Genomic DNA, 26,482 nt, shown 5'->3' with positions numbered 1-26,482 from the left:
TGCAGGTGTTCCGCAAGGATCTCATTAGTGCCATGAAACTCCCAGATTCTCACCATGTCAACCCTGATGAGTATTACATCTTTGCAGACACGTGGAAACAAGAATGGGAGAAAGGGGTTCAGGTTCCAGCCAGTCCAGAAACTATTCCACAGCCTTCTCTCAGGTATTGGTGATCAGATGTGGATCATGTGCACAAAATGGTAACCTAGAAAAGATGGTCTCTCAAACCCAAGTTGTCTAAGTGCAGTCAGCTTTTCTCTGTTGGTATGTTTAAATCTTCAGTGTAGCAGCCTTCAGACATGTTCTTAAACCACACAAGTGCCAATTTGGAAAACATTTCTGTGGCACTTCAGTCCAGATCTCATTCTGTCTGCATGCTGTTACAGTATCTACATTGTGAGTGTAAAAAATCTTTTTTTCTCAATCACATGTTGCTATGGATTAAAAGCTGTTTTTTATTTGAGTATGGGGAGTTGAATAAATTAAAAATAAACCCATATCTTATGCATATTACTTGAAAGGTTTCCCTACACAGCATGATGTTATAGAGCACTAGGCATGCAGTAATGACTGATAACTGGTAAAATTACTCATTTGTTTATATAATCTAATTTTGGTTATTCTCAATGTTTTAACCCTTTCTACCTTCTCTCACCACAGTTGGCTGCTTAACATTATAGAAATTTAGTGATCTCAGATTCTGGAGATAGATAAAGAATCTTCTGCTCTCTCACACTGTGTTTAGACTAGGAGAATATAGCACTGTAGTCCTGCAACCCTTCCTGGTAGAAACAAAGTATGTTTCAACAGAGAAAGGTTAATGCCAGTGTGGTCTTCAAGAAGATGAATTAATTGTCTGGTGAAAGTGCTGAGCCAGCATAATTTAATTTCCACTAAGGCTATTGCCAGTACCAAGTTATTAAAAATAAGTATATTGCAGCTCATACCAGCAGTATTATATTAGAGGAAAAGAAATGTTATAGATTTGACTGGACCAGAGAAAAGAAAAGCTCACAAGCGAATTAGAGGGAAAAAATGAGCAGGGTGAAGGGAGATGGAGAATGGCAGAAGGACATTGTTTGTGCTAACATTGAAAATCCACATTGTCCAGTCAGAATTATGTGGGATACAGCTTGACAGCTGCCTCCTTCTTCTTTGCTGCCTTATTTTCCAGAGTTTTTATCTTTTCCTTGTCCTGTGGAGGGTCAGCTCCAGAAAGCATGTAGAGCTGCTTATGCATGGCACTGTTTCATTTTGTATCTCTCTGGCTTTCGAGAAAGATTGAACTTTTCCTAGTTAAGATTATTATTTCCATTCCAAAACCAAACCAATCAAACACTGAGTTTTATCTCTGAACATACTTAAAAGGTTGAGAACACAAATCTTTTCTCTCTTGCTTCTTGGATGACTTTTCCCCTTTACATTTTTGCTTGGCATCAGAATGTTTCTTGCATAACAAAAGTAATGTATTTGTAATGTGGATAAGGTGTCATTTACAAAATAAGGGTAGACTGAGTATCGCAAATGGAGAGCAAGAATTTTTCCCACAGACACTACAGCAGAATAAATTAAACTTTCATGAAAAAGCTGGTATATTCAAGAGATTGGTTGGCAGGATTTCCTTATATCATTTAGAATATAGGACAAAGATTGTGTTGGTTTTGTGGATAGTATTTTCTGAGGGTTTTCGAAACAGTTGCTTTGTTGTAATAGTAGCATTTGTTCAATGGAAATCATATGGACAGGCTTACATTTTAAAGAGGGTTCTGTATATGTAGTAAACCTTGGGGCATTTTGGGTGAAAAAATGACACTGAATCTTGTCTCCCTAGGCTGACTGTACTTACTGGCTGGTTTAAAATCTGTGAAACCCCAGCTTGCTTTGCACTTACAGCAAATATTTTATGTCTTGCAAGGATAGGTCTTAAAAAGCTGTAAGTATTTCGTTTTTTCTTTTCACTCCCAGGGTTGTAGCAGAAAAAGTAAAAGAAGTACTGTATACACGACCCAGGAAATACATCCACTGTTCCAGCCAAGAACCCACAGAGCCAGGTTACATCAATATTTTGGAACTAGCAGAATCTGTGTGTCGTTATGACTTGGATGACATGGACATCTTTTGGCTCCAGGAGCTAAATGAAGAACTTACAGAAATGGGTAATTCCACAACATGTTCTCATTTTAAAAGTTGCATTAATTTCTGCAGTTTGAGTTGTAGTCTGCTGTGTAAGGTCTCTGAAAGTTTGCTGAATGAGAATTGAATGGAAATGCTAAGATAAACAGGAGCTAAAAAAAGTAATTGCTTTCTTGATCTGTTTATGTTTTATATTTTACCTGTTGTGCCTAAAAATTTCTTGACATCCAAAATCATCTGCAACTTCTGCAGACTGAGGCAGGAGAGAAAAAGCCCATCCCAGGTGGAATTAATTTTAGGACTTCAAAAGTTAAAGATTTTATGTAGGGAAAGCAGATGTTTCCATTTCTTGAACTTGGAACATATCTACAAATTCAGAGTTCTGAAGAGCTTGCATGCTGGGTTCTCAACAGATTAATTAAGTTTCACATATGTTAGCCCATTCAAAATCAGCTAAATAAACTTTCTTTTGCCATGCAAGTATTGGGTATAGAGGTCTATGAGCGGGAGTGAGCTATGGAAAACAGTATTGGAATTATCACTGGAATAACTGAATTGTAGTGGAATAGCCTGTGTGGCTAGTATTCTTCCGTGGGTGATTGTAGGTCCTTTAGAAGGACAGATTGGCATCTCCTGGATTTGCTGTTAATGAAATAGGAAGGACCTGTAGAGAAGTAATAATCAATGGCAGCATTGTCTGTAACAGCATTGAAATTGTGGTGACTGTGATCTGGAGGGGAGTGAGGAGGAGAAACAGTTTTTCTGGTCCTGGACTTCAGGACAGCACATTTCTGCTTAGGTAACTGGGTGGGATCTGGAAGGCAGCTCTGAAGGGTGGAATTACTGAAGAGAGCTAGAAGGACTTTAAGAACACTGCCCTCCAAGCACAAGAAAGTTCCAATTATACATTCAGGAAAATGAGTAGATGTGTTGGGAAACTGGTTTGGTGAAGTAGGGAGTTCATGACTGAGCTCCAGTAACAAAGGATGCATATAAGTAAAAGCAAGGACAATAACTGCCCAGGCATACAGAAATGCTGTTAGCAAAAGCTGTTAGTTTTTCAAGGGGGAAGATCTCTATCCATGGAGATTTTCAAGATATGACTACATGTATCTCTTGAGCAACAGCCTTTTTTTGATTTCCTATTGACTCTTCCTGGAGCTTGGGAAGAGGCTGAAGCCCTCTGTAGGACCCTTCCTACTTGAATGGTTCAGTAATTGTTTTAATTCAGGCAATGAGAAAGTATTAGGGCATGGGAGAGAACACTTTGCCTCTCCCTATTTATTAATTGTAACAAGGAATCACAATTTGTAGCCTTAGTTAAAATATCAGCCTCTACAATTAATATTACATGAATATCCCAGCATTTGAAGGCCTGAGTAAATTGTAAGCTGTGGACATCATGATCATTTTTGAGCTAGGATTTTGATGACATGCAGTTCGGAGATGTCTTGTAGCTGTGAACATCCTAGGGTTTCTTACACAGTACATGTCCTGAAGCTGCAAGCTGAGGGCCAGTCTCATAGCAAATGCTTTTTAAGTGGTCCTGTTTATGCTAGTGATGAGTATATATAGTGTGTGTTGTGTTCAAGTGAACCGACAGTATGGATTACAACAGTATATTTATCTACTATTTTATAGAAAACGAAAATCAGAAAAATAAAAGCACTTTTCATAATCACGCTTTGATTATCCATCACAATGGACATAGAGGTACTGGGTAGTGCAACTTCTGTATCATTGTAAGATATGAAATATTCTTGGTAAGCTTTATTTCCTAGGATATTAGTCTTCAGAAGAACACAGTGTGTGATTTTTGGATTTCATTAGTGTTTTGTAAAATAACAGAGGTGCAGGAAGAGTTGTATAAGAGCAGCCTGCAGTTACAGCAACTGCTGTCTTTTATGCTGCAGTGCCTTCTTCCAGGTGCATCCTTCTGGTTTGTGTAAAATTTTTACTCAAGTAGTAGTTCTGCTTGTATTTATAAAACAATGTTATAATTAGTCTGTGAGTGAAAAATCTTGTCTATTTTATTTTATTTTTAGATGCTATGTCTACTGCATTAGTTGCTAGAAGTTGCCTTTTTTCTCTTCCTGCTTTTCTGATTCAGTCAGAAGCATCTGACTGTCCTCTAATTGCCCTTCCCTTTGTCTGTTGTAGGATGTGGTCTCCTGGATGAAAACACGATGGAAAAGACAATTGAAGTGCTGGAGCGGCAGTGCCATGAGAACATGAACCACGCCATCGAGACTGAAGAAGGATTGGGGATCGAGTATGATGAGGATGTCATCTGTGATGTGTGCCGGTCCCCGGATAGTGAAGATGGGAATGACATGGTGTTCTGTGACAAGTGTAACATTTGTGTCCATCAGGTTAGTGCCTGCAGACCACTATCCTGTGGTCTGAGTTTACCCAGGCTAGTGTGGAATATGAACAGGTATTAAATGTTAAGTGGAGGACTTTGCGGTTTTCTGCATATGAAGGGTGTGCAATACTGAGGTGAATTTTTGGACTCTAACAATTACAGTAGATTAAGTGGCCTAGTATAGTTACTAAGTGGACAGCTACAGTCTAACAGGAATGCAGAGTGTGTTTTTGGAACATGCAAGTATTTCCTCTGTGACTGTAAATAATTTTTTTCCCTATTACTAAATCTTCTTCTGAAGATAAACAGGATGGGGAAATACTGGCTTGCCTGTTTGTGAGAAATCTAAAGATCATTTGTTGCAGAGCTACTTTTTTTTTACTTTACTGACTAGTTATTTAGTCAGACATAGACTGTTCAAATTTAGCCATCTGGAACCATATGTAGGCACTTTAGCAGAGTGATTTTCTTCAGAAGCCATCAGCACCTGCAGAAACCATGGTCTCAGTCTGAATGGTGCTCATGTTCATAGTGTTTCAGATGTAGCCAAGACTTTACACTGCCTGAGCTCAGCATAGTCAGGTAAAGGTATCCTTATAATCAGAAAAGGGATATGAATCCTGTGGTTTCTGTGCATCCTATTCTAGGAGGGAGTTTTGCTATAAATTGAAAAGAGACTAAAACTCTTTTTTTTTAATGTATTTTTGTACTGACTGCAAGTAGTATTTGGAAAACATATCTGGCTGAAAAAAGACCTGTCATCTCCCTGCTTACAGTGGGCTGGCTTCCAGCTCGGCTGCTTTCCTTACCTGAGTCCGTGTGTGAAGCAGCCTGTGAGCCTGAGTTGGCAGTAAGGCGGCCAGTGACAGGAATAGGGCTGGCAGCTGGGCTGCCTGCTTCAGTCCTGGCTTGTGCCTGTTAAGGAGTAATGATGGATTTGCAGTCAAAGGCTCATGGTTGACAGCTGAGCTTGAGTTGATGGTCTGCTGCCCCTTTGCTCCTCACTCTTCCCTGTGCTGAATCTACCTGAAACAAACTGGGGAGTGTGTCTGGGCTAGAGCTGATCCTAACCATAACAACAACTTGTTTCATTTTTAATCTGGATCAGCTTTGGTTCAACAAGTAGCCTCAGGTCTGTTTGTAATCACACGGTTTGGAGGTGGAGGGGAGGAGGAGTGTGATAAAATTCCTCCTTCACGGTACCCTGTCGTGCTGGTTCAAACACATTGTGAAGTTACTGTTTTAGTAGTCTAGGCATCCTTTGCTTATCAGTTAAAATTAGAAAATAGTTTCAGTCCATTTCCAGCACCCTAGATATGATCTTAGATCACTTGTGCTATAGTAACAGAAAGAGTTGTGGTGGGAATAGGCCACAGAGGAGGGAAAGAACCCTTGTAAAATTTGGATTGCAGCTCCCCCTGTTGGGCTTTTACAGGAGTTGTCACATGAAAAAAGCATTTAGGGTAGTTAGTCTCGCCACATTTAATTCAGGAAAATCCCCCTCCCTACAAGCCTGACATAAATATGTGGTGTTTTATGTTATTGTTTAATATTAAATACTGAGATGTTATAACCACAAGGCTTGGAAGGCAAGTATGAAACTTTTATGTTAGATTTAATCTGAACGAATGGTTACAACGAATGATCCCATTCTTTTTAGTCTTTTAATCTTACATTACCAGAGATAGTATTAAAAATTGAGATTTACTGTGATATCCACCCTTTCGATGAAACTTTTATTGGAGTGGTTGAGTGAAATTAGACTTTAGTGGCAGCCAGTGATTTCAGATATGCTCAGCTTCATGGAGGGTAGTGGGGATATGTATGTACAGCAGGATCCACCTTGGTTCCGTTAAGAACCATGAGGAATTTGAATTGGAAATCAAACTATTTGTTTTCCTTTTTAAATTTTAATTCTCAAACCTAGCAAAACTTTAAAAATCTCTCATTTTCCGTGTGATTAAGTGCAATACTTGGGGAAATAGGCATAAAATATTTATAATTCTAATATATGGTGTAATTTTTGTTGCAATATTATATAAATATTTAAAGAAAAAAGTATACAGAACTGTAACCACAAACATTGCAGGAAATGATTTTCAGTCAAACAGCTCATATCCCTTCACATCTAAATAGAGTTACGTTAGAGGGTTATGTTTTTAGCAGTAGAAAATGGTGATTTTAGAAAGTATTAGATACAGAAGATAGTTTAAAGGAATATCCATGTTGTTTACTTCAGAAATTTAAAAGTCACTAAAAGCAAAGGTGAAGGTTTGTAACATCAGTGCTGTTATGCAGTCCCAATGGATATGTTTTATAAACAGGTGTAAAAACTATTGCTTTTGAGGCTGTTTCTCTCTTGGATTACTTGACTCATTTTAAGGTTAAGAAGTCACAGAGAAATTAAATGAAAGCCAGATTGTGCCTTTACTCTTTGAAAGCTTTGCTCTATTTGAATATGAATGCTTGTGAAGTGTGTGAAATAATTTCAGCACAATGATTCCAATACCTGTTTTTCTCCAAGGCTTGCTATGGAATCTTAAAAGTACCCGAAGGGAGCTGGCTGTGTCGCACCTGTGTCCTGGGAATACATCCTCAATGCCTCCTCTGTCCCAAAAGAGGAGGTGCCATGAAAGCTACCAGGACAGGGACCAAGTGGGCACATGTGAGCTGTGCTCTTTGGATTCCAGAGGTAAAACACTAATTTCTCTCCTGTCCTTCTCCTCCTTGTTCCATCCTCTGCCTTTTTACATTCTCATGATTTAAAGTCTTTGACATAATACTGGGCTTTATTCTGATAGGCCTGTGAAGTCTGGGAAAGAATCCAGCTTGTATTCTGTTAATGAGTCACTTTGTCATCTCCATTTACTCAGCAATCACTTCTTGGTGTTATTGTGGTATCTGTGACCTGCTAGAAAGGGTGACTGGTATAAGCTGTATCTCACAGCTACAGTTTCATTGTCTGACATATTTTTTTTAATGAATTTGTGTACTTGGATACATGTGTAGTTTGCATTAATACCGCTACTTTTTTTGGAGTTATGTTTGTTTGTTTAAAGGTCACTTGCACTGCATTATTTCTGTAGGATGTATGCTCAGATTTGTAGTTAAAGTTTTTTTTAATTAAATTTTTTCTGAATGGTGGGGAGATGAGAATTTTTATCTCCATGTTATATATAACTTATAAGTAAAGGCTTTTTTGATATGTGTGTGCATAACATATATGGAGAGTTTCATAATGGAGTTTTACACTTCCTCCTCCATTTTGAATCAAGTTTAGTATCACAGTGTAGTTCTGTAAAACAGAAGGTTCACTTAGGTATAGATGGAGTTTGTGTTTAATTTTGCACTTGGAATATTTATGTTTTATTTCTGGTAAGATTCACAAATCCATTATGGTGGGTGGTTTAATGCGAGACAGTAGCCAGATCTGTCAGCACCATGAAATCAAGGATACAATATTTTCTGAATCTTCTGCTCCCAAGTGCAGACAGGCCTGATGTGTGCATAACTTTGAGGAAGATGTTAAGATTTTGGTTTGGTTTTTTTGACTTAGCAACTGGGTACATCGTGTAATTCTTTCTTGTCTCAGGTGTATATATCTGCTTCTTAAGGAGATTATCTTTGCAATTGTACTTTTCCTTTCAGGCCTACTTGTTGTTTCTGTCATCTCTTGCACATTTGAGGGGAGAGGAGTTGAGAATAAAACAAAAATATTTATTTTTAGAAAATCACTTCTCCTCTTGTGCTTATGAAGTGTCTTGACTGGAAGCTCTCTGGGCTCTGAGCTGACTGGTTTTTCTAAGAGGTCCATTCTGTGTATGGTTGCCTTGCTGTTCTCATCAGCAGGAGAGGAACAGTGAGGTTTGGGAAGGAGGTGATGGCTGGGCAGGAAGCACATCCTGGCTTCCTGTCTGCCCATCTCCCTCTGACTGAGGAAGAGAAGCTTCTGGGGGGCACCCAGGGTGGGAGAGCTTGAATCCAGCTATTTGCACAGCCCGTTCAGTGCTTCCAGGACATCTCCTCTCCACACAGATGCCAAGTGTGTCAGGCATAGTGAAGAGGTGGCACGTGCCTGCAGGTATGGGAAATGCATTTTGGATCTGTTCTCTCAGGCTTGTGTGTAGTCACTTGTAAAACAATTCAGTTTCCAGACAAGCCAGGAAAACCCTTTGTAAATCTCTTCTAAAATGACAGGTCAGTTCCTGCCTGCAGTGGCCTTATGTGCTGCGGGGGACAAGAAAGACATAGAGTTTAAAGACCCAGGGATGGATGCCTTAGGGGAGAATGTATATTCTCATTTATCTGTTGTTTTTATTTTCTTTCAAGATACTAGCATGCTGGAACTCCATAAAAGAAACGTTAATTACAAAGTCACTGGTATTTCTTCTTATGGGCCTAACAAAGTGGAGCAAGGCAGAAAGCAGGGAGGAAGGGGCTATAAACATGTCTATGTCTTGTGGCAAATGTTTCAAAGAGGCTTCATAAGTCACCAAGTGTAGTCTAGCATTGCTGCACTGTATTGTGCCAGGTATTCTCCTGCATTAATTAATTCAGCACTGTATAAAATCTTTTTTCTTCCCTGCCTTCCTTGTGAGTTAATGCTGTTTAAAGGCTTTCTTTATGCTCCCTGGACTGATTTGGATGATTTAAGGTTTTTACTTTCCAAACTGTACTTGTTGGTTTATATCCTTTTTTTCTTCTGCCTTTATTTTAGTGTAAATGTGTGATCTATTTAATGGGTTTTTTTAAAAGGTGTTCTTCTAAATTAAAAAAAAATCAAGATAGGGAACACTGATGCCAGAAAACCTGTATTGAGTGTTTTGAAATTCAAAGTGGTCCTCTGCCTTAGATAATACCTTACAGGTGTATCCTCTGCCAGTCAATGTGGTGTTAGCTGAAGCAGAAAGCGATAACCCCCTCGGCTGTAGAGGAAAGATAAAATTGACTGTTCTGAGCAGCTGTTGTGAGTGGCTGTGCTCAAACCACCGGGCTGCCCTTCCCAGCCACTGATGCAGATCCCTGTGTACTGGTGCAGCTGTTGGTGGCACAGGTAGCAGGGAAGCAGAGGACAGCAGAGTGATTGATCTTGTGCATAGCAGTTGCAGATAATAGGCTTCAGCAACCCATTATCTTCACTCTCTCCCACTCCTAGAACTTCTTCAGAGTATAGCAGTCAAGATGTAACCTGATGCAAGGTGAAGAAATGGAAAAAATGATTACATGTTATGGCAGATGGGTCATTTCTGCCTTGGAATGGGGGTTCCTGGGGGATGAAAAGGTTGGCTTCTGCTCTCTGCATCCCTTGGGAGCAGCAAAGTTCAAATGGACTTTGCCTTGACTTCTCTCTGCAGAAACATGCAGGTTGCACAAGGCCAGTATAAATAAATCATACCTGACTCTTTAAGTGCCTCCCTGTGCTTTTACAAAGTGGGGTAATAGCAACAGTCAGCATTACAAGCTGAATGAACAGTATTTCCAATATAAATATTTCCTGACCTTATGAGTCTCCTCTGGGGAAGGAGCAAGGAGAATATTTAAAGGGGCAGAGAGGGACAGGGGAAAGGTCTGTGTCAATTCCCAGTTCCTGCTGGGAATCCCAGTGGAAAGCTGATATTACTCGCTCTCCAGAAAAAAAAGTAATTGCAGAGTCTGGTTTCCTTTTGAAAAGAACATAGACAACCTGGCACTTTGATGCAATCCCTTAATTCTTAAGAGAAGTCTTGTCTCTCAGTGTAGTGGTAACAGTCAATCTTGTACAATATTGTTTCAGAAATACCTGTGCAACTTGTAACCAGCTGTTATGAGCATGGTCAAGTTAGGTTCATGAAAGGCTCTTTCCTTTTGGAATTAATAAACCTATATTTGATGATATTGAAGAGCATTACCATGATTTTGTTGAACTACTAGGGCATTCCAGGGACAGTCTTATTACTTTTCCACCAATTTATAGGAAGGCCAAAAGAGGTTAAATTGTTAATCACGTCTGTCTCATGAGTGCATCATGTATTGCCTGACTGTTCTTCTTTAAAACCTGAACCTTCTGAAGCATCTCAGTGTCTTCCTAAAGAAGAATTTTGGAAATGCCGTGCAGCATTCTGACATCAGAATATTCCAGATGTGGGCTTGCACTTGGCAGATCAGAGAGGGAAGTACTGTAACAAACGTTGTCTTATTTGAGTCAATTTATGTCATTAATTCATGAACTGTTGGTCAACGGGTTTTTTTTTCCTAATGTGGAAATGATGAACCAAGTAATCTCTTGCAAAGATGTTTTTTCCACCTACTTAAATGATCCTTAAAGCAATGTGTGATTAGGAGAGAGTAGCAAAAATATTCTGAGCATAGCAACTGTGACTTAGCTCTGCTATCTTTAGGTAAGTCTACCTCACTGAGAAGGTCTGCTGAAGCAAAACTTTTCATCCTTAGGGCTTAAACAGGTTTTTAAATTAATATCTGCCTCAAATGATTGATGATGTACTCCCAAAGGGAAGCTAGGAAATTCAGCTTTGTCTACTGTCTCTTGTAAATTTGCCAGTTTAATTATCACATGTTAAACTAATTCATACAACCCAGATTTTCCTGGGTGTCTCTTACTATGGAGTTAATCAATGAAAATTACTGTAAATTAATGCTCTTAAAGTTTTCTTGAAAAACAAAATAATTGTTGTTCAGTTCTCGTCGTTAACTGCTTTTTTAAGCCATCAGATTTCTTCTGGCGCCACAGAGCAAGACCTAGGAATCTCCTTTCTTTGAGTTCTTAGGTTTGACCCCTTTGAGAATAAGCCCATATTCCCATCACAGGAAATACAGATCTGCTCTATTCAGATGAATTGGTTTTAGAAAGTATGGGGAGCTTCCTAGCTAGTATCAGCATTGTGGTTTTGGTTCAGCCAGATAGCCCTCCAAGGCACATTCAAAGAGTCTGAATTCAAAGAGTCTTGTAGAAGTGTCAAAATCCAGGCTTTTGGAGACTGATGTTCTTGGGACACTGAAATCTTCTGCTATGTGCCGTTCTTATACTGGCCCAGTTCTGCATGTTAGTCATTCAGAGCTGTCCAAGTTTTTGTTTCTGTGCTTGGATAAATCCTGTCAGGAGTGGCTCAGGGATGCCTAAAGAAATAGACATATCTGCTTTGGTTTCCAAATCATAGAGGAAAGTCCTAATTTCCCTCTATAGACAACAGGCAACTGAAAAACTTCTATCACAATGGATATGTGGAAGTTAATATAACAAAGAATAGGAAAAGCTTTTTTCCTTTCTTTTAGTAATATCTATAATCTGGTCTACCAGAGTCAAGTTGATCATCCAGACTAAGTCTGTGAAAACTGGCACAAGACAGTATATCCTGCTTTGCAATAAGAGAAGTTTGATGTATTTTTCTCAATTTTTATTGGATACAGTCCATAGTAAGGAAAGTGTATTAGGATTATCTTGCAGTGGGAGTCCTCAGTGGAGAGGCAGAGCAGGTAAGCAACACTTCTCCTGGCTGCTGACTGATAGATCTGGTTCTGTCCCAAATCTTGAGTTATAGATACTCAAGTAGATACTGTAGCAGATCTAGGAATTTTATAGCAGGAAGTTCTTGTTCTTGTTTTGTTCTGAGGGGCTTGTATTTTGGGACTTTTAAAGTTAGATGTGTGAAAGCAGCACAGAGGAAAAAAACAAAGGAAATGGAAATGAACTTAAGTATCACTTGCTGCAGTCTCTCAACTGGTAGTGGTTTAGGAATGGTGTTCCCCAATTTAGTGTTCCCACTGCAGTACTTCAAACCATGCACCATCCCCCTTCCCTTACAGCAGGCTGTGGAGGGGATTTGGAGGTAGAAATGGTAAGGATCATGGTTTGAGATAAGAACAAATTTACTGGAAGCAGCAGTGAAATAAGAAAAAAAAAAAGGAAAGCAAACAATAGGAGCTACGATATCAGTAACGGAAGGAGACAGAGCTGTCCGACCCCTGGCTTCACACCACACTTACCTGACCAAGAGAGAGCCCTTCCCCGCACTCTCAGAAAATGATATGAGCTGGTATAGAATAACCTCTGGGTCCTAGCCATGCTCCCTCCTGGCTATTGCAAAAATTAACCCTTTCCTGGCTGGAACCAGGACACTAGTTCGTAACAAGGGCATGCTGTAAGTGCCTCAAATGTTCTGAATAATTGCAACTTTGAATCACCAGGTTTAACTGATTGTATTCCACACTATTGTCTGCATGTGGGATCTTTCAGGCTCCTTTCTGAGAAGTATGAGCACATGGAGATCTTGCAGGAAGAGAAATGAATGGATAGTTTTCTTCTTCTGATGTAATTGGAGAGCTTGGTTGTTTTTTTTCCTTTGGTAACTGTTTTCTACACTGCTTTTTTTTTTTTACAGGTTAGTATTGCTTGCCCAGAAAGGATGGAGCCAATCACAAAGGTGTCTCACATTCCACCAAGTCGATGGGCTCTAGTGTGTAGTTTATGCAAACTGAAAACTGGTGCTTGCATTCAGGTATGTACTTGTCCCATAGCGACTGCAGAGATGAATCTGTCAGAAGGGCAATTTCAGTTTTGCATTTTGTTCTTCCTTTGTTCAGAGATGCTTTACAATGGAGGTGACAGGGATAGTTGTCTGCTTCTTCATAGCCATTTGCTATCAAATCAGTTGACTAGACAGAGATTTAAGAATTAGTCTGACTTGCTGCCTTTTGAATAAGGCTATGGTGTCTGAGCCACTACTATGTGTATCAAAGATGGGCAGAAAACTCCTTCCACTGAACACTCTTTGCAAACAAGAAAATACTATAGTGGGTAATTCCAATGTCAGAGGGATCAATATTTTTAAGAATGTGTAGAAAAGTGTTTTTGGTAGGGATGGACTTTCATGTAGTTGAAGTAATTATGTCATTTTTTTCTGTTCTGCTACTACTGTTAGTAATTGAGGCTTTTTGTCTGCAGTGCTCCGTGAAAAGCTGCATCACTGCCTTTCATGTCACCTGTGCCTTTGAGCATAGCTTAGAGATGAAGACTATCCTGGATGATGGGGATGAGGTCAAGTTCAAGTCATATTGTTTAAAGCACAGCAAGAACAAACAGAATTCGTTGCCTGATGTTGAGGAGCACCCCAAGAGTGTGTCAGAGCAAACAGAGAGTGAGAAAACGAGCCTGCGAGCCCAAAAACTCCGAGAGCTGGAAGAAGAGTTTTATTCACTAGTAAAAGTGGAGGATGTTGCAGCAGAGCTGGGCCTTCCTAAACTTGCTGTAGACTTCATCTACAATTACTGGAAATTAAAGCGAAAAAGTAACTTTAACAAACCATTGTTTCCTCCCAAGGAGGATGAAGAAAATGGCTTGGTGCAGCCAAAAGAAGATAGCATTCATACTCGCATGAGGATGTTTATGCATCTAAGACAGGACCTAGAGAGGGTAAGAATTAACTTGTAAAGTTTTGGAAAATCTATTTCCATGTGAGCAAGGTCTTTCTTTGTTGATGAAAGTGAGAAAGCAAAGTGAGATGATTTTTAAAATAATAATATAAAAAATATAAAAGTAAGGCCTTCAACTCCAGTTTTTTGATATGCTTCACTGCCTGCTGCAGACACTTTCAGGAGCTGCCCCTCAGTCCAGTGAAAGATCCAACGTGAAAGCAGTGCTTCCAGACTTGCTTAAAGGTTATTCCTTTATGTGTTTCAAGATGCGTATTTCTATGCACAATGGACATATTTGGTAATTGACTCTATGGCTTCAGCTTCAGTTGAATAAATGTTTTAAAAGATGAAGAAATTTATTTGACCCACTGTAGTGGTCAAATAAAGTGATACAGATTAAATGAGAAAAAATGTTACTTTTACTAAACAAAAAATAAGAGTAAGGCTTGTTACCACTTGGAAGCTACCTATTAGGTTGGCCTGTTGAGTAGGGGTCACCTGCAATTTTCAAGTGCTTAAAGGTAGGTAGTGAATGTAAAAAAGGTAATAAAATAGTTGTGGTGAGGAAGTAAAAGCAGAAGAGAGGTAATAGTGTTGTAAGAAAACGGGAAACAATATTGGGGAGAGAATAACATGAAAATGCAGAAAGATTGTTGGAACCAAGATTTGCACTTGTCAGTGTAACTGTTGTCTTGAATATATTGTAATCAATCTCAGATCTTTTCCAGGACTGCTTGTGGTATGGAAGCTTACTTTAAGAAAAAATTTAAAACCCATTACATGCCTCAGATGGAGGGTTGGTATTTGGGGGTGGGGTTTTTTTTATTTTTCAAGAGACCGTGTCAAGCTTTTTGTTTGATAAATGTTTTGTTTGCACCAAATTTTGTTGAAATTGATGTTCTCTTAGTGGAGCTGATTCATAATTTGAAATGCCTGTCTCTGAGTTTCTGAACTTCTTGTTCAAGATTTTCTACTCTGTTATATCTTGGGATAAATATAAATTTGGGAATCTTGCAATTTGGTTTCTAGGTAAAGAGATTCCAGTTCTGAACAGATGGAACTGAGTGCTTGGAAAAGTGTGCGCCTACGCTGTTTCTGTGTTCTAAAAGCACTTTTAGGTGTTTATCAAGAACTTTCAGTGTCTCTTCTTATTTTATTGCCTTAGGTGGAAATGTTGCTATTAACTCAAACAAGTAGTAGAAGTAGAATTCTGTGGAACTGAATCAGAATGGTTTGGGTTGGAAGGGACCTTAAAGACCATCTAGTTCCAATGCTCCTGCCATGGACAGGGACACCTTCCACAAGACCAGGTTGCTCAAAGCCCCATTCAGTCTGGCCTTGAACACTTCAGGAATGGGGCCTCCACAACTTCTCTGGGCAACCTGTAGCAGTGTCTCACTGTTAACAATGTCTTCCTTACACCCAATGTAAACTTACCCTCCTCCAGTTCAAAAACATTACCTCTTGTTCTGTCACTACAGGCTCTGGTTTCTCTGTCTTTCTTATAATCCCTTTTCATATAAGGAAGAACTGCAGTGAGGTCTCTCCAGAGCCCTCTGTTCTCCAGGCTGAACATTATTTTAAGTGCATAGTTAGGTACGTTCAGTAATATTCACAAGAACTTTACCAAGGGATTTTGCATGTAATATTGTTTTGATTCTGTTGTTGATACACTTTTTAAACTATGACTGGATTTATTTTCTTACTGCCTGTTAAGTCTCCTGTTATTCCTCCATAGGTAAGAAATCTCTGCTACATGGTAAGCAGGAGAGAGAAACTGAAGTTGTCCCACAGTAAAGTACATGAACAGGTCTTCAACTTGCAAGTCCAACTCATTAATCAGGAAATTGCTGCAGGTAATCATATGCAAAATACATATAAATCCTGCCTGTATTTAAACTAAAGCAGTGTATTCTCTTTATGTTCCTAGTTAGTGCTTTTAACATGTAAAAATCCCTTTAAGAATTTTCTTCAAGTACATAGTCAATCAAAGTAGCAACACAGAGAGAACTCTATAATTGCTTAAAATATTTACTTGAATTTATTTTATGGCTGTTTCTGGTATATGCCTATTGCTTAACACTGTGGCATCCAGAGAGCAGAAATGAGCTGGTGGTGATCTCTAGGTTTCTGCACTGTTGGGTTGCTGGTCTGTGACACTGGTTCCCCACAGTAAGCGCTACCCCACTGTTTGGTTCTCCAGCTGAGAAGGCTTTTTTGCTTGCTGTCAGTAGTCAGTTCCTTCAGGCAAGAAAAGAGTGACTGATGGGAATTGCTGCTGTTCTCATGTGCCTTGTGCACATCATGAGCAGTGCAGATTTTTTAGTTTGCCATCTGCAGTTGCTCTCCTTCCTTCAAAAAGAGTTTAAATACTCTGGTTATTAATGGGGACTAGTAACTGTTTAGGAATGCTGAGGTGCCAAACCCCATTCTATCCTTCGCATTTACAGCAACTTTTTAAAATAAGGAACACAGTATTTGGAAAGAGGAAGAGCGTATGCATACCAGTGTAGTTAATGGGATTTTTTTTTTTTTTTTTTTACTGGAAAGACAGCTATTTTTCTGTGTGAAATTAAGATCTCTCTGGTCTTTCAAGGCACATACTTCACCAGTTCAGGGTGAAGTCTTTGTGCTTTTTTTTCTCTGCCCCTCAAGCATGGATAGGTTTTGTTAGTACTGATAAGGTTGGGGTTTTTTTAAACTGTTTTAGATCAGACTGCTTCATGGAAGCAGCACTCTGAAACTCCTTTCTTTTGTGTAAATACATTTTATTAGAAATGTCTACTAATATTATTTAATGTCTTCACAAATACAAGTGCTTTTTCAATATTTATTATAATAGCTTGATACTTTCAGTGGGTGCTGTATGCGTGTGTTACCAAAAAAATTCATATGTTGAGGTAAAAAGACTTTTAAAGCTTAGAGAATTTTATAATATAAAGCAGAGAGTTGAACAAAGTCCAAATTGAAACTCAGTTTGAAGCATTGTTTTTTCTTCATCCAAAACTGAATATGAGCCTTTTTTACGGCTTTGTTGGAACAACTTCAGTCATATCTCAACTGGTTCACTTCATTGGCTTAAAGCCCCGTAAAAAGGGCACATTGTTGTTTTTAATGGAAATCTTTAAATGCTTACCTAAATTCCAAAGCAGTGGATAATTTGGAACGGTTTGGTTATCCGAACTTCTCCTTAGTGTCCTAAAATAATTTCACACTAATTATTTGCAAATGCTTCTTGCTGTTGCATGACTGTATAATGGACTATAAAACTTGTTATGGATGACAAAGGAAATTACCCTATTTTAAAAAGCCTTTTTCTTCTGCTTCCTCGCCTGTTTCTCCTGTAGGCCATACCCTGACAAGTGCACTAGAGAACACACTGTTCTACCCACCTCCCAGGATTACCCTGAAGTTAAAAATGCCCAAATCAGCATTAGGAGACTGCAAAAATAACTCGCTGAAGCCTGGCAACCGACCGCTTTCTCCTGACAACAACAGCACTGTTTACAGCAAACGGAGTATGCCAATGTCAAAGGAATCATTTGAAATTAAAGCAAAATCTTATGCCAGGTATCAGCACGACAGCAGAAGTAACGGGTTGCTGGCAGGGATTGGCAAGCCTCGGAGCGAGGCAAAGGATTCTGGCCCCACGCAGCTGATGGAGTTTCACCGGGGCCAGCCATCCGGGAAGCCTTTAGCGCTCCAGGCTGCTTTGCATGGACAGTCTTCCATCGGAAATGGGCGGGTGCAGCAGGACAACTCAAGGCTGGTGTCCAAATCCAACGGTCTGATCGGCAGGGCTGGAGATGTGAGCCAGAGGGACAGCTCCAGCCAGACATCCTACGAACAAGAGTCTGTGCTCACGGCTCACTTGGCCAGCCAGAGTGGATTCCGAAAATCCACCATAGAACATTTCAGCCGGTCCTTTAAAGAGGCTACCAACAGTCTGGTGAGGACCACGGAAGATCTCCGGTGCTGTGAAAAGCCAACAAGGAGACTTGCAACAAAAGATCGCTTGTGGAGCAAGCAGACGCTTGAAGGTGCTCCATACCAGGACAACGATGGGTACTGTCCTGACTTAGAGCTGAGTGACTCTGAAGCAGAAAGTGATGAAAACAAAGAGCAAGTGAGGTTAAGACGAAGTAGCTCAGAGAGAGAAAGCCCAAGTAAGGACTTTGGAAGAGACTGTCACAATAGGAACAAAAAGAATATGATATCTCACAGTTCGGTACAAAGGTGATTAGAAGCCCCCACGGGGTAATTCAGCCTTTATGTATTCCAGTGTACCAGTGCAAAGCTCAGCATCAAAAGGTTCCAGAAAATAGTCTAGGACCTATTTAGGAAGAGCTGCAGTAGGGGATGGGGGAGGGGAGAGAAATCAGAGTAGTTTTGCTCAACTGTGAATTGGTTTGCAGTCTTTGCAAGGTTAGCTCAGTTATCCACAAAGTCACGTGGAAATTGTGTGTCTTATCAGAGGGTAACATCTGGGAGAGCACAAAGTGGTTAATTGTGCAAAAGTTCAGGAAACTGCTTCCCCCTTGCCAGCTTAAGTGCAAGGCACCGTGTTCATATGGAAGCAGTCTCGTAGTGGTGGACAGGTTTTAAAGAAGTCCTTGCATTGCTCTAGTGTGTTGCAAGGGACTGCAAACGGAGACACTGAAACTGCGTTGTTACGGCACCTGCAGTATGGCTTTGATCCAGCAGTGCACTTGCGGATGTGTTAGGAAGTTAAGCATGTGAAAAGTCCTGCTGGTTTCCCCCGGGAACGTTTGTGCTCAGATATCCCAGCACATGCCGGTGTGCTCTGCTGGATCAGGCCCAAAGTGACTACTAAGTGATGATCCCCTTCTGCAGGAGGCTTTGAGCTGCAGTGGCGTTTGCAGGCTCCCTGCGGAGGGTGGAAGCAGGCGTCGCTGGCGCTGCCAAACTTGCTGACCTCTAGACGTGCCCCCATTCCCTGCTTTTGCTGAAGGTTGTGTTTCTCTTCACAATAATTCGCTTATTTTGTAAATATACAACTTCTAGTACTTCAGTTTTTTTAATCTCTGTACATAGATGCTTGTTGTGGGATGCACTTGTAAATATTTTACCCAGCTAACAAGTACAGATGGCTAATTTTGTGGATAGTGTTTACAAAAGTAGATGTACTACTTCAAAGAAAAATGCTATTTGACACTTACATTTAGGCAATCACCGGTGATGCCAGGTTCCTCTTGAAACTGAGATTTCATATCCAGAGATGTTTTTACCTGGTATTTTTAAAGTCAGCTAAATTAGAAATTATTTTAGCTGAATTTTTTTTCAGGTGCAAATTTTCAACCCTAGTTGCCTGAACACAGGCATGGGAGTTTTCTGGCATCTAGGTCTGTAAAATTTTAGCCAGTCATCATTTAGAGTATGATGGTTTAATTAAAAATGGGGTTTTTTAATTGCTGAAAATCTACTATTTTATTACGCTGCTTTTCAACCTCTGGATTAGTTGCTGTTTCCCAATCTAACACATTTTTTGTAAGTCATTTAAAATCAGCAGTTGTTACATGTGATTAAATTTCAGCCAGTACTGATAGAGGAGTTGAGAAGGGAAGGCAATGAGTCCCTTTCTGTTTGTTTCAGAGACAACTAGGTTTTTGCTTGAATGCAAGCTAACTTCATATTTTACAGATGGTGTTGTGTTGATCAACAAAGTGACTGCACTGGTTTTGTCTGAAATGCTGGACATTTCATAAACACACAGCATCCTCTGTCCCCACATCACTGGCTGAAACGACCCATAGGTTGTGTAGGGCATGTTGTACAGCTCTGTTGAGGGTTCAGTTTTGCCTACAAACAAAAAGGTGTTCCCCACACAGCGTGAAGATGACTATGCAGGATCTGAATATGCAGCAGCTTGTTTCACTTCATAGATTTAATTTATTGCTTTTAGGTTGGGAAATGGCAATGACATTTTCAGATTTGTTTTAAACTTTGAAATCTCCCTAGTTGCAATAGGACAAGCAGGTCAGGTGCTGGAGGACTCTTCAGTAGTGAAATAATAAAAAGAAGTATACTTGGGCAATCTGCTCTGTTTGCTTCATGCATCTTAATTTTTTTATTTTATTTTTTTTTTACTTCTTGATTTTATGTATATTTGTGTAATTGATCTTTCTAGAGCTGTATCTTCAAAATTATTTCTTTTGGTGTAAATATGCAGTAGCAATTTAGGTTTCCACATATTTTATTTTTATGGGAAATGCTTTGTGTTCTAAGCCATGGGACATTCAGAATAAGTAAACAAATGTCTGTTCATTTGTATTCTGGTTCTGATTCTCTTAGTTCTCCTTCAATATTTATTACTAATCCTCTCTCACTGGCCATGAAATTTTATGAAGCTTTTATTGGGAACACTTATCTGGGAGGTCAGCAAAGTGTTCATGTTATTTTGTGGCTGGAAGCATATGATGGAAGAGGGGGAAAATGGTGCTTCAGCAAAACTCAGCGTTTCTGCTCTTCTGGGGTTATCAATTCAGTTGTTTCCAATCTGGGCAATGGTTTTGCTAATTTTTACATGATTTTAATAGACATATGAAGGAGCCCTTGGTTATGTAGTTCTCAAGTATTGTCCCCAAAGTGCATTTGCTAGTTTTTATTGTGCGTTCGGTGGCTAACTGTTTGAAGTATTACCTCTTAACCTTATTTGTCAATTTTTTGTTGTGTTTTTGCATTTTGTTTTATATATATAAATATATATATATTCAATTTTCCAAGATGGACTCGGTCTTTTTCAGATGTCCCCTTTTTACAAGTACTTTTTCATTAAATTATGAAACTGCTAACAATATTTTCATCTGTTGTGATTTATTCAGGGCTTTACCCTCTGTGTCTGGCAGGTTGTAAAACTCATCAGTACTGTGTCCATCAGGAGTAAATTATTTCTGCAGATTTGGCAATACTTTAACAAGTTAAGTATCCAGGAAAACCCTTCCCCTTCAGCCTCCCAAAAAAGAGTCGCTGAGCTCTAATTTGCTGTGTATAGCAAATAGTGCAAGCCTGGCTTTTGTTTCTGCCTAGCTGAGCAAATGTAACAGACCATTTGCTGCCCTGGCCTCATTTTTCAATGTATTTGCTTATGCTGTAGTATGGCTGGTTTTCCCTAGTCTGACAAAGTGAGGTATAGAGGAAGAGCCGTAGCCAGGCCTTCTGTCTGATCCCTCTTCTTGTACCCCGCAGACGTGCGCAGCTGAACACTCACCAGTCTGCATGCAAAGGGCAGAGTGGGGCGAGCACGTTCCTGGGCTCATGTCGCTTTTACCCGACCTTTTGCTGTAGTTCCCCCTGCTCCCACAGGCCGGTGCTGTGAGGTACCTTGCTGGCACAGAGGAGCTGCTCCCTGGGGTAGAGCAAGGAAGAAGGGAAAATGAGAGGGTGGAGGGAAAGGTGCTGGGCTAGCTGCATGACTGATCCCATAGCATCCCTCCTGTTCTGACTGGCTCTGCAGCTAGCAGCCGTCAAGAAGGATGGGATTTGCAATGTGGCTGTTGCAGGCAGCAGTGACCCTCCTGCCTGCAATGGCTCTGGCAGCAGCAGAGTCAGGGCTGAACAGCCAACAACACACTTGTGGACTGGCTTAAGGGCTGGAGTGACTGAGCAGGTGGCCCCAGGCAAGCTGGAACTGCAGCTGGAGAAAGTGGGGAAAAGGCAGCAAATGTACAGATAGAAGGGAAAAAAAAACAGCATTAGGAAGAAGCAGTAAGCATTGGACTGTCAGTTGTTTTTCAGGACCAGGATTTCTTCATCCCTAAAGGCATCTTGCAAAAGATACCAGCAACAGACTTCCTTGTTGTGACCTTCTGACAGGTGGCTTCTAATTCCCTCTCCACATACAGTCTGCTTGTGGCTGGGATGTGAGGAAAGATAGGGCCAAGGAAGGAAATTGGTGTCCCTATTAATTTGGAAACAGCTACTGTTGGTTTATAGAGTCTTTTCAAATAACTAAGTCCGCTTACTTGTTGATGGTAATATGGGCCAAGGACTAAGGGGCTACACAATGGTTCTGAGCACCATCATTTATGTTTCTGCCCTAAAAGAGATGTTTCTCAGTTATAACTTGTGTATATCACTTGTGGAATGTTTTCTTTGCAACATGAATCCCAAATGATTGAAGGAGAAGTTACAAATGTTTGGCTATTAAATGGAAGCCTGAAACATTCCCTTGATTTTGATGTGGTACCTCTGGCGACCTGTACAGGCTGTACTGCCGACGCATGATGTGGATCTGATACCTGGGAGGGACCCAGTGTTCAAAGCCTGCTTCTGTGAGCTGCGAAGATAATCCAGCGAAACCACTCAACCACTCATTTTGATCGTTGGGAATTTGGATGATCCCAGTACTTGTAAAGGTTTAGCACTGCAGGGAATTGACACATCTATTAGGAAAATATGCTTTTGATGCGAATTAAAGAACAAAAGCTGCTTGCACAACCAGGGAGCTTGGCATGCAAGGGAAAAATACCGGGGAAGGGCAGAGATGGAAAACAATGGAGTGCCTCAAAGCGGCTTCCTTAGGAAGAAGTGAAGACACAGACTTCTGGGCTCTGGTTTCATGAGAGATACCCTGCTACTGCTGCTTCTCAACCTTCCTTTTACACCAGCTTCATGGCTGAACACTTTTGCCACTCCTGGGGTGAAATGTGATATGTCCCTCTTGCAAAGATGATGGTCGGATAACTGCTGCCAGGCTCTGCTCCTAACCAAGTTTAGCAGGATGTGACAGCTGGATGAAAGTGACTGCAAGCACAGACTTCTGAAAGAAAATGTTACATAGCAGTTGGGTAAGTTGTTTGAAAATAGAAAATGTGCATGCCGATTTCTGTTCCTCAAGTTCACCCCTCTGCAGTGAGCTTGGATAAATTTGTGTGACCATGTGGTTGTAGAAGGAGAAGCAGCTTCAGATATTTGCTTATTAGTTTCCTTGCCTCTTGTGTATGCAGCTTCCAGATAATCTTTCTTTTTTTCAGTAGACTTCTTTTGTCTGGGACAACCTCCTGGATCCATCTTGCCTAGCCCTTTCTCTGGGATTCTTCTTTTGTTTCAAGCTGGGCAGACTCTACCTGCCTTCTTCCCATTACTTTCTCAGCAGCCTTGGAGCTGGGTGCCTGCCTCGCCTTGGCTGCTTTATCTGATATACATTGTTTCAAATCTCTGGGTAGGCTCCATAATGACACCGCTATGGTTTCTTTTGGCATAAACATCCTGAAGACATTTTGTCCGGTTTCTGTTGTTTTTCCTCAGGTGCTGCCCCCACCCACACTAAGCCGAGGAGAGAGCACTGGGGAGCAGAACACAAGTTGTATTTTGACAGTTCCATAACAGTTCCAGAGTTGTTCTGCTCACCAAGTCGGTGGGCCAGTGTCCTGAGAAAGAATTTGAAACTTAGCACAACAGCAACATAAAACGAATCTCCTGGTAATCTGAGAGCTCTTGAGCTTGTGACAGACTTCAAGAGTAGTACCTATAAAACGAAAAAGTGTTATATGCCGTTTGGGAAAATGGCTCTGGTTATACCTCAGGAAGTGCAAGCCCTAATGAGGGAATGAATCATCTGAAGGGGAAAAACAGCTCTAAACTAGCCCACCCACTTCACCTGAAACCGCAGTGTTGGGTTGCATTCCTCCGTCGTTCCTTATCTCAGAAAGGTGGTGCTGAGTAGTTTGGGAACCCCTGTCACTGGCATTTTAGGCACCATTTGCATATGGTTGAATGGAACCTAACCAAAGCTCTTTTCCTCCTTAAAACTGTCTCAGCTATTGTTCTGTTGTCTCCTCTAAAACGAAGTAGGGGCATTGTTTCGTCCTTTTCCTGATTAATCATTATACAACTAGCCAGACATATCTCCTAGTTAAAGGAAGCACAGAGACCTAAAAACTGGATGAGCCAGGTGATGCAGATACTAATAAGCAAGTTGTAGTTTACACTTGTTACAAATGGCAAGTACATAAACCAGACTCCTCAAATTGTCTGGTTGAACATCTTAAATTAAAGCTTTGTGAAGTCACCCTAAATCTGCACTTAATTTGAAATTTATTTTTGATTTGGCCAGAAGAAGGATTTGCATGTCTGTAAGCTGCAAACACTGAAAGCACTGTTGCTAAATCAGTTATTTGAAAGATGCTGCCTTTCCCTGAAGTCCTGACTCTGTTGCATGACCCTCTGTTGTGACTATAATTTTGCAGCTGCTGTAGCACATATCAATGGTCGTTTTTTTTTATCCTGAGGCAAGCAAAATGCAAATCCAGGTCACATGGGGTACAAAGACCAGAAAAGTAAGGCATTAATGAAAAGTGTCTTGGCTGTGCTCCACTGAAGAATGCTTTCTGAAGCACCCTGTTGCCCAACTGCTCCCAGTACAGAGCGGAGGTCTGGAGAGGCACAGGCTGGGAACTCCAGATTTGTGAGGCAGCTTAAGGCAGCAGAAACTTGCACTTGTTGGTGCTCCTGTGACAAAGAAGATGGAGGTGTATGTGTGTGACATTGTGAGGGTATTCATAAACCACTGGGAAGACTGGCTGTAGTGGGAAGGGTCACACATTTGCTTAAACATTGTATTCCTAAGTGAGAGCTGCTTTTTCATGAGCCTGTGGCCAGTACAGAAGGAATTGTGCTGAAAGAAGTCTGTGTAATAAACTGTAATAAGCACAGGGGACAATTGTAATTTTTGTTAAAACTTGTCTTTAAAGGCTAAATACTTCAATGTGGCTTCATGGTGATTTGGTGCAATCCTTGCTAGAACAGATTCCCTGTCTGAGATTCTTATTCCATTCTTCATTAACTTGTGTGACAGTGGTAAATGTTCGACACATAAATTAGTCAATGGGCTCAAATCTGCTGGTGCCACCTCCTTCCAAGCAGACATTTGCAAACAGGAGAATGGAGTACTTTGAAAAATACTTTATTATGTTTAAATATGCAACTGTGATCATTCAGACTAGTAAACAATTGAAACTTCTTAGAAGTTTGATCTCTCCTGGAGTTATTTGTTGCTTGCAAACAAGTAAAACTTGACCTGGATACACAAACCAATTCCAAGAACTATACTTGGCTGCAAACAAGTACATGGCAGTGCCAGCTCTTGTTTTCCAGTGAACTGATTGCAGTTCACTGGAGTTCTACCTCTGCTCTTGCTCAGTGCTTTTTGCTTGTCCCTCCATCTGTGTATTCCCAAATGCCGTATTATCTGCTAGTGGAGAGCTCCCACGTGCCCACTCTGGCTGCCCTAAGGGATTTAACAGGTTTGCACTGAGGTAGCGGCTCCTTGGGCTCCACTGCCCTTGGTGCAGTCCCTGTTCTCAGCTGTACCTTGCCAATCTGTCAAGGAGGCTTGACAGGCTCCGTACTCAGAGGCAGCTCTTGGGACACAGACAGCTGCATTTGCACTTCATACCAGCCATGGATAAAGGCCTAGTGTCTTTCCACCTTCAAGCAGGAACGAGGACTAAGAGTAGTAAAAACTACAGGTGAAGGAAAAAAGACAAGGATTGCTCTAAAGATGAAGAAATATCAGACTCATAAAAGGAGAGAACAACTGCAACTTTCCAGGAATGAGCAGAAGTAAAACCCAGTCTCTATAGCACCTGACATAGTCCAACATCTTTTCCTGCTTTTCATCTTGTCATTGAGGGTGGGGGAATTTTTCCAGCTCTGTGGTGCTCTGGGCTGTTTTCCAGAACTGCTGAGAATTTTCTGACTGGCAAGAAGGGTAATGGCTTCTGGCAGGCTCAGGGAACCTGCAGGCTGGGGGAGGGCTGTGACTTCACCCTACAAGGCCTCCTGCATCACAAATATCTCCTCTTTGTGTTCTTTATGGTTGTAGAAAAGTAAGAATTCCACTTCCCTGCTCCCTCTGACCACGTGGAATGAGTGCTAAACTACCAGCGTGTCCTTTGGAAGCCAGAGAGGTGCTGTGTAAACTCTATCAGCCAGATTTGAAGGCCACACAGTAGACTGTGGCTGTGGTGCAACAGTGGGAAGTTTCCAGCAGGGAAGGCACAAGGCAGCACAACCTTTGGCAGCCACCACTTTTGTGCTCTTCTCTCCCACTGTGAACTGGTATAGGCAGAAGACCTCATCTGTTGCTCTCTGTGAAGGCACCACACCATGGTTTCCTCCTTGCTCTACCTTTCAACAAGCTTGGATTAGCCATTGCAGAGAAGACAAAGCAGGGGTGCTGTCCCATGTAACTAGAGATCCAAGTTCCAAATATATGGCACAGAGTTTGTGTTGTAACCTAGTGCTTACAGAAGCTGTTAATTTTCTCCCAAGGTGTGTGCCAGCACACAGCTTGTTTTGATGCCTCCAAACCATGCTGGCAAATGCTTAAGTCAGCAAGGAACAGAGAGACTGGCCAGGTGAGTTGAGGGTGTATCTCCTGTTGCTGTTGGATTCAGTAAGCTCTTGCATTGTATCCCAAATGGCCTTGTAGTGTGCAAAGACAATGGGAGAGCAGTAAGTGTGGCTAAGCTTTGTAAGAAACAATAATTGTTCTTCATTGTTTGTAATGAATTCTTTTCGTGTGGTTTTATTTTTTTTTTTAATTTCTTCATC

The 26,482-nt window shown here is 40.7% G+C and overlaps 1 protein-coding gene across 4 annotated transcripts in view; it reads left to right on the top strand.

Annotated features, from left to right (window-relative positions):
* JADE3 (jade family PHD finger 3) overlaps positions 1–20,723 on the top strand; it is a 63,910-nt gene extending 43,187 nt beyond the window's left edge. For all 4 annotated transcript variants that reach the window (XM_088159935.1, XM_088159934.1, XM_014892363.2 and 1 more), the window contains 8 exons: positions 6–163; positions 1,966–2,156; positions 4,294–4,505; positions 7,023–7,190; positions 12,874–12,990; positions 13,437–13,904; positions 15,645–15,762; positions 17,254–20,723. In XM_088159935.1, the coding sequence (XP_088016061.1) occupies positions 6–163; positions 1,966–2,156; positions 4,294–4,505; positions 7,023–7,190; positions 12,874–12,990; positions 13,437–13,904; positions 15,645–15,762; positions 17,254–18,146 (2,325 nt within the window). In that variant the 3' untranslated portion in view covers positions 18,147–20,723. The remainder of the gene's footprint in view (positions 1–5; positions 164–1,965; positions 2,157–4,293; positions 4,506–7,022; positions 7,191–12,873; positions 12,991–13,436; positions 13,905–15,644; positions 15,763–17,253) is intronic.
* Positions 20,724–26,482: the final 5,759 nt, after the last annotated feature.

Source organism: Sturnus vulgaris, chromosome 2 (genome assembly GCF_052056855.1).
Source record: "Sturnus vulgaris isolate bStuVul1 chromosome 2, bStuVul1.hap1, whole genome shotgun sequence".
Classification (NCBI taxonomy): domain Eukaryota; kingdom Metazoa; phylum Chordata; class Aves; order Passeriformes; family Sturnidae; genus Sturnus; species Sturnus vulgaris.
This window is presented reverse-complemented; position numbering and strand designations above follow the sequence as displayed.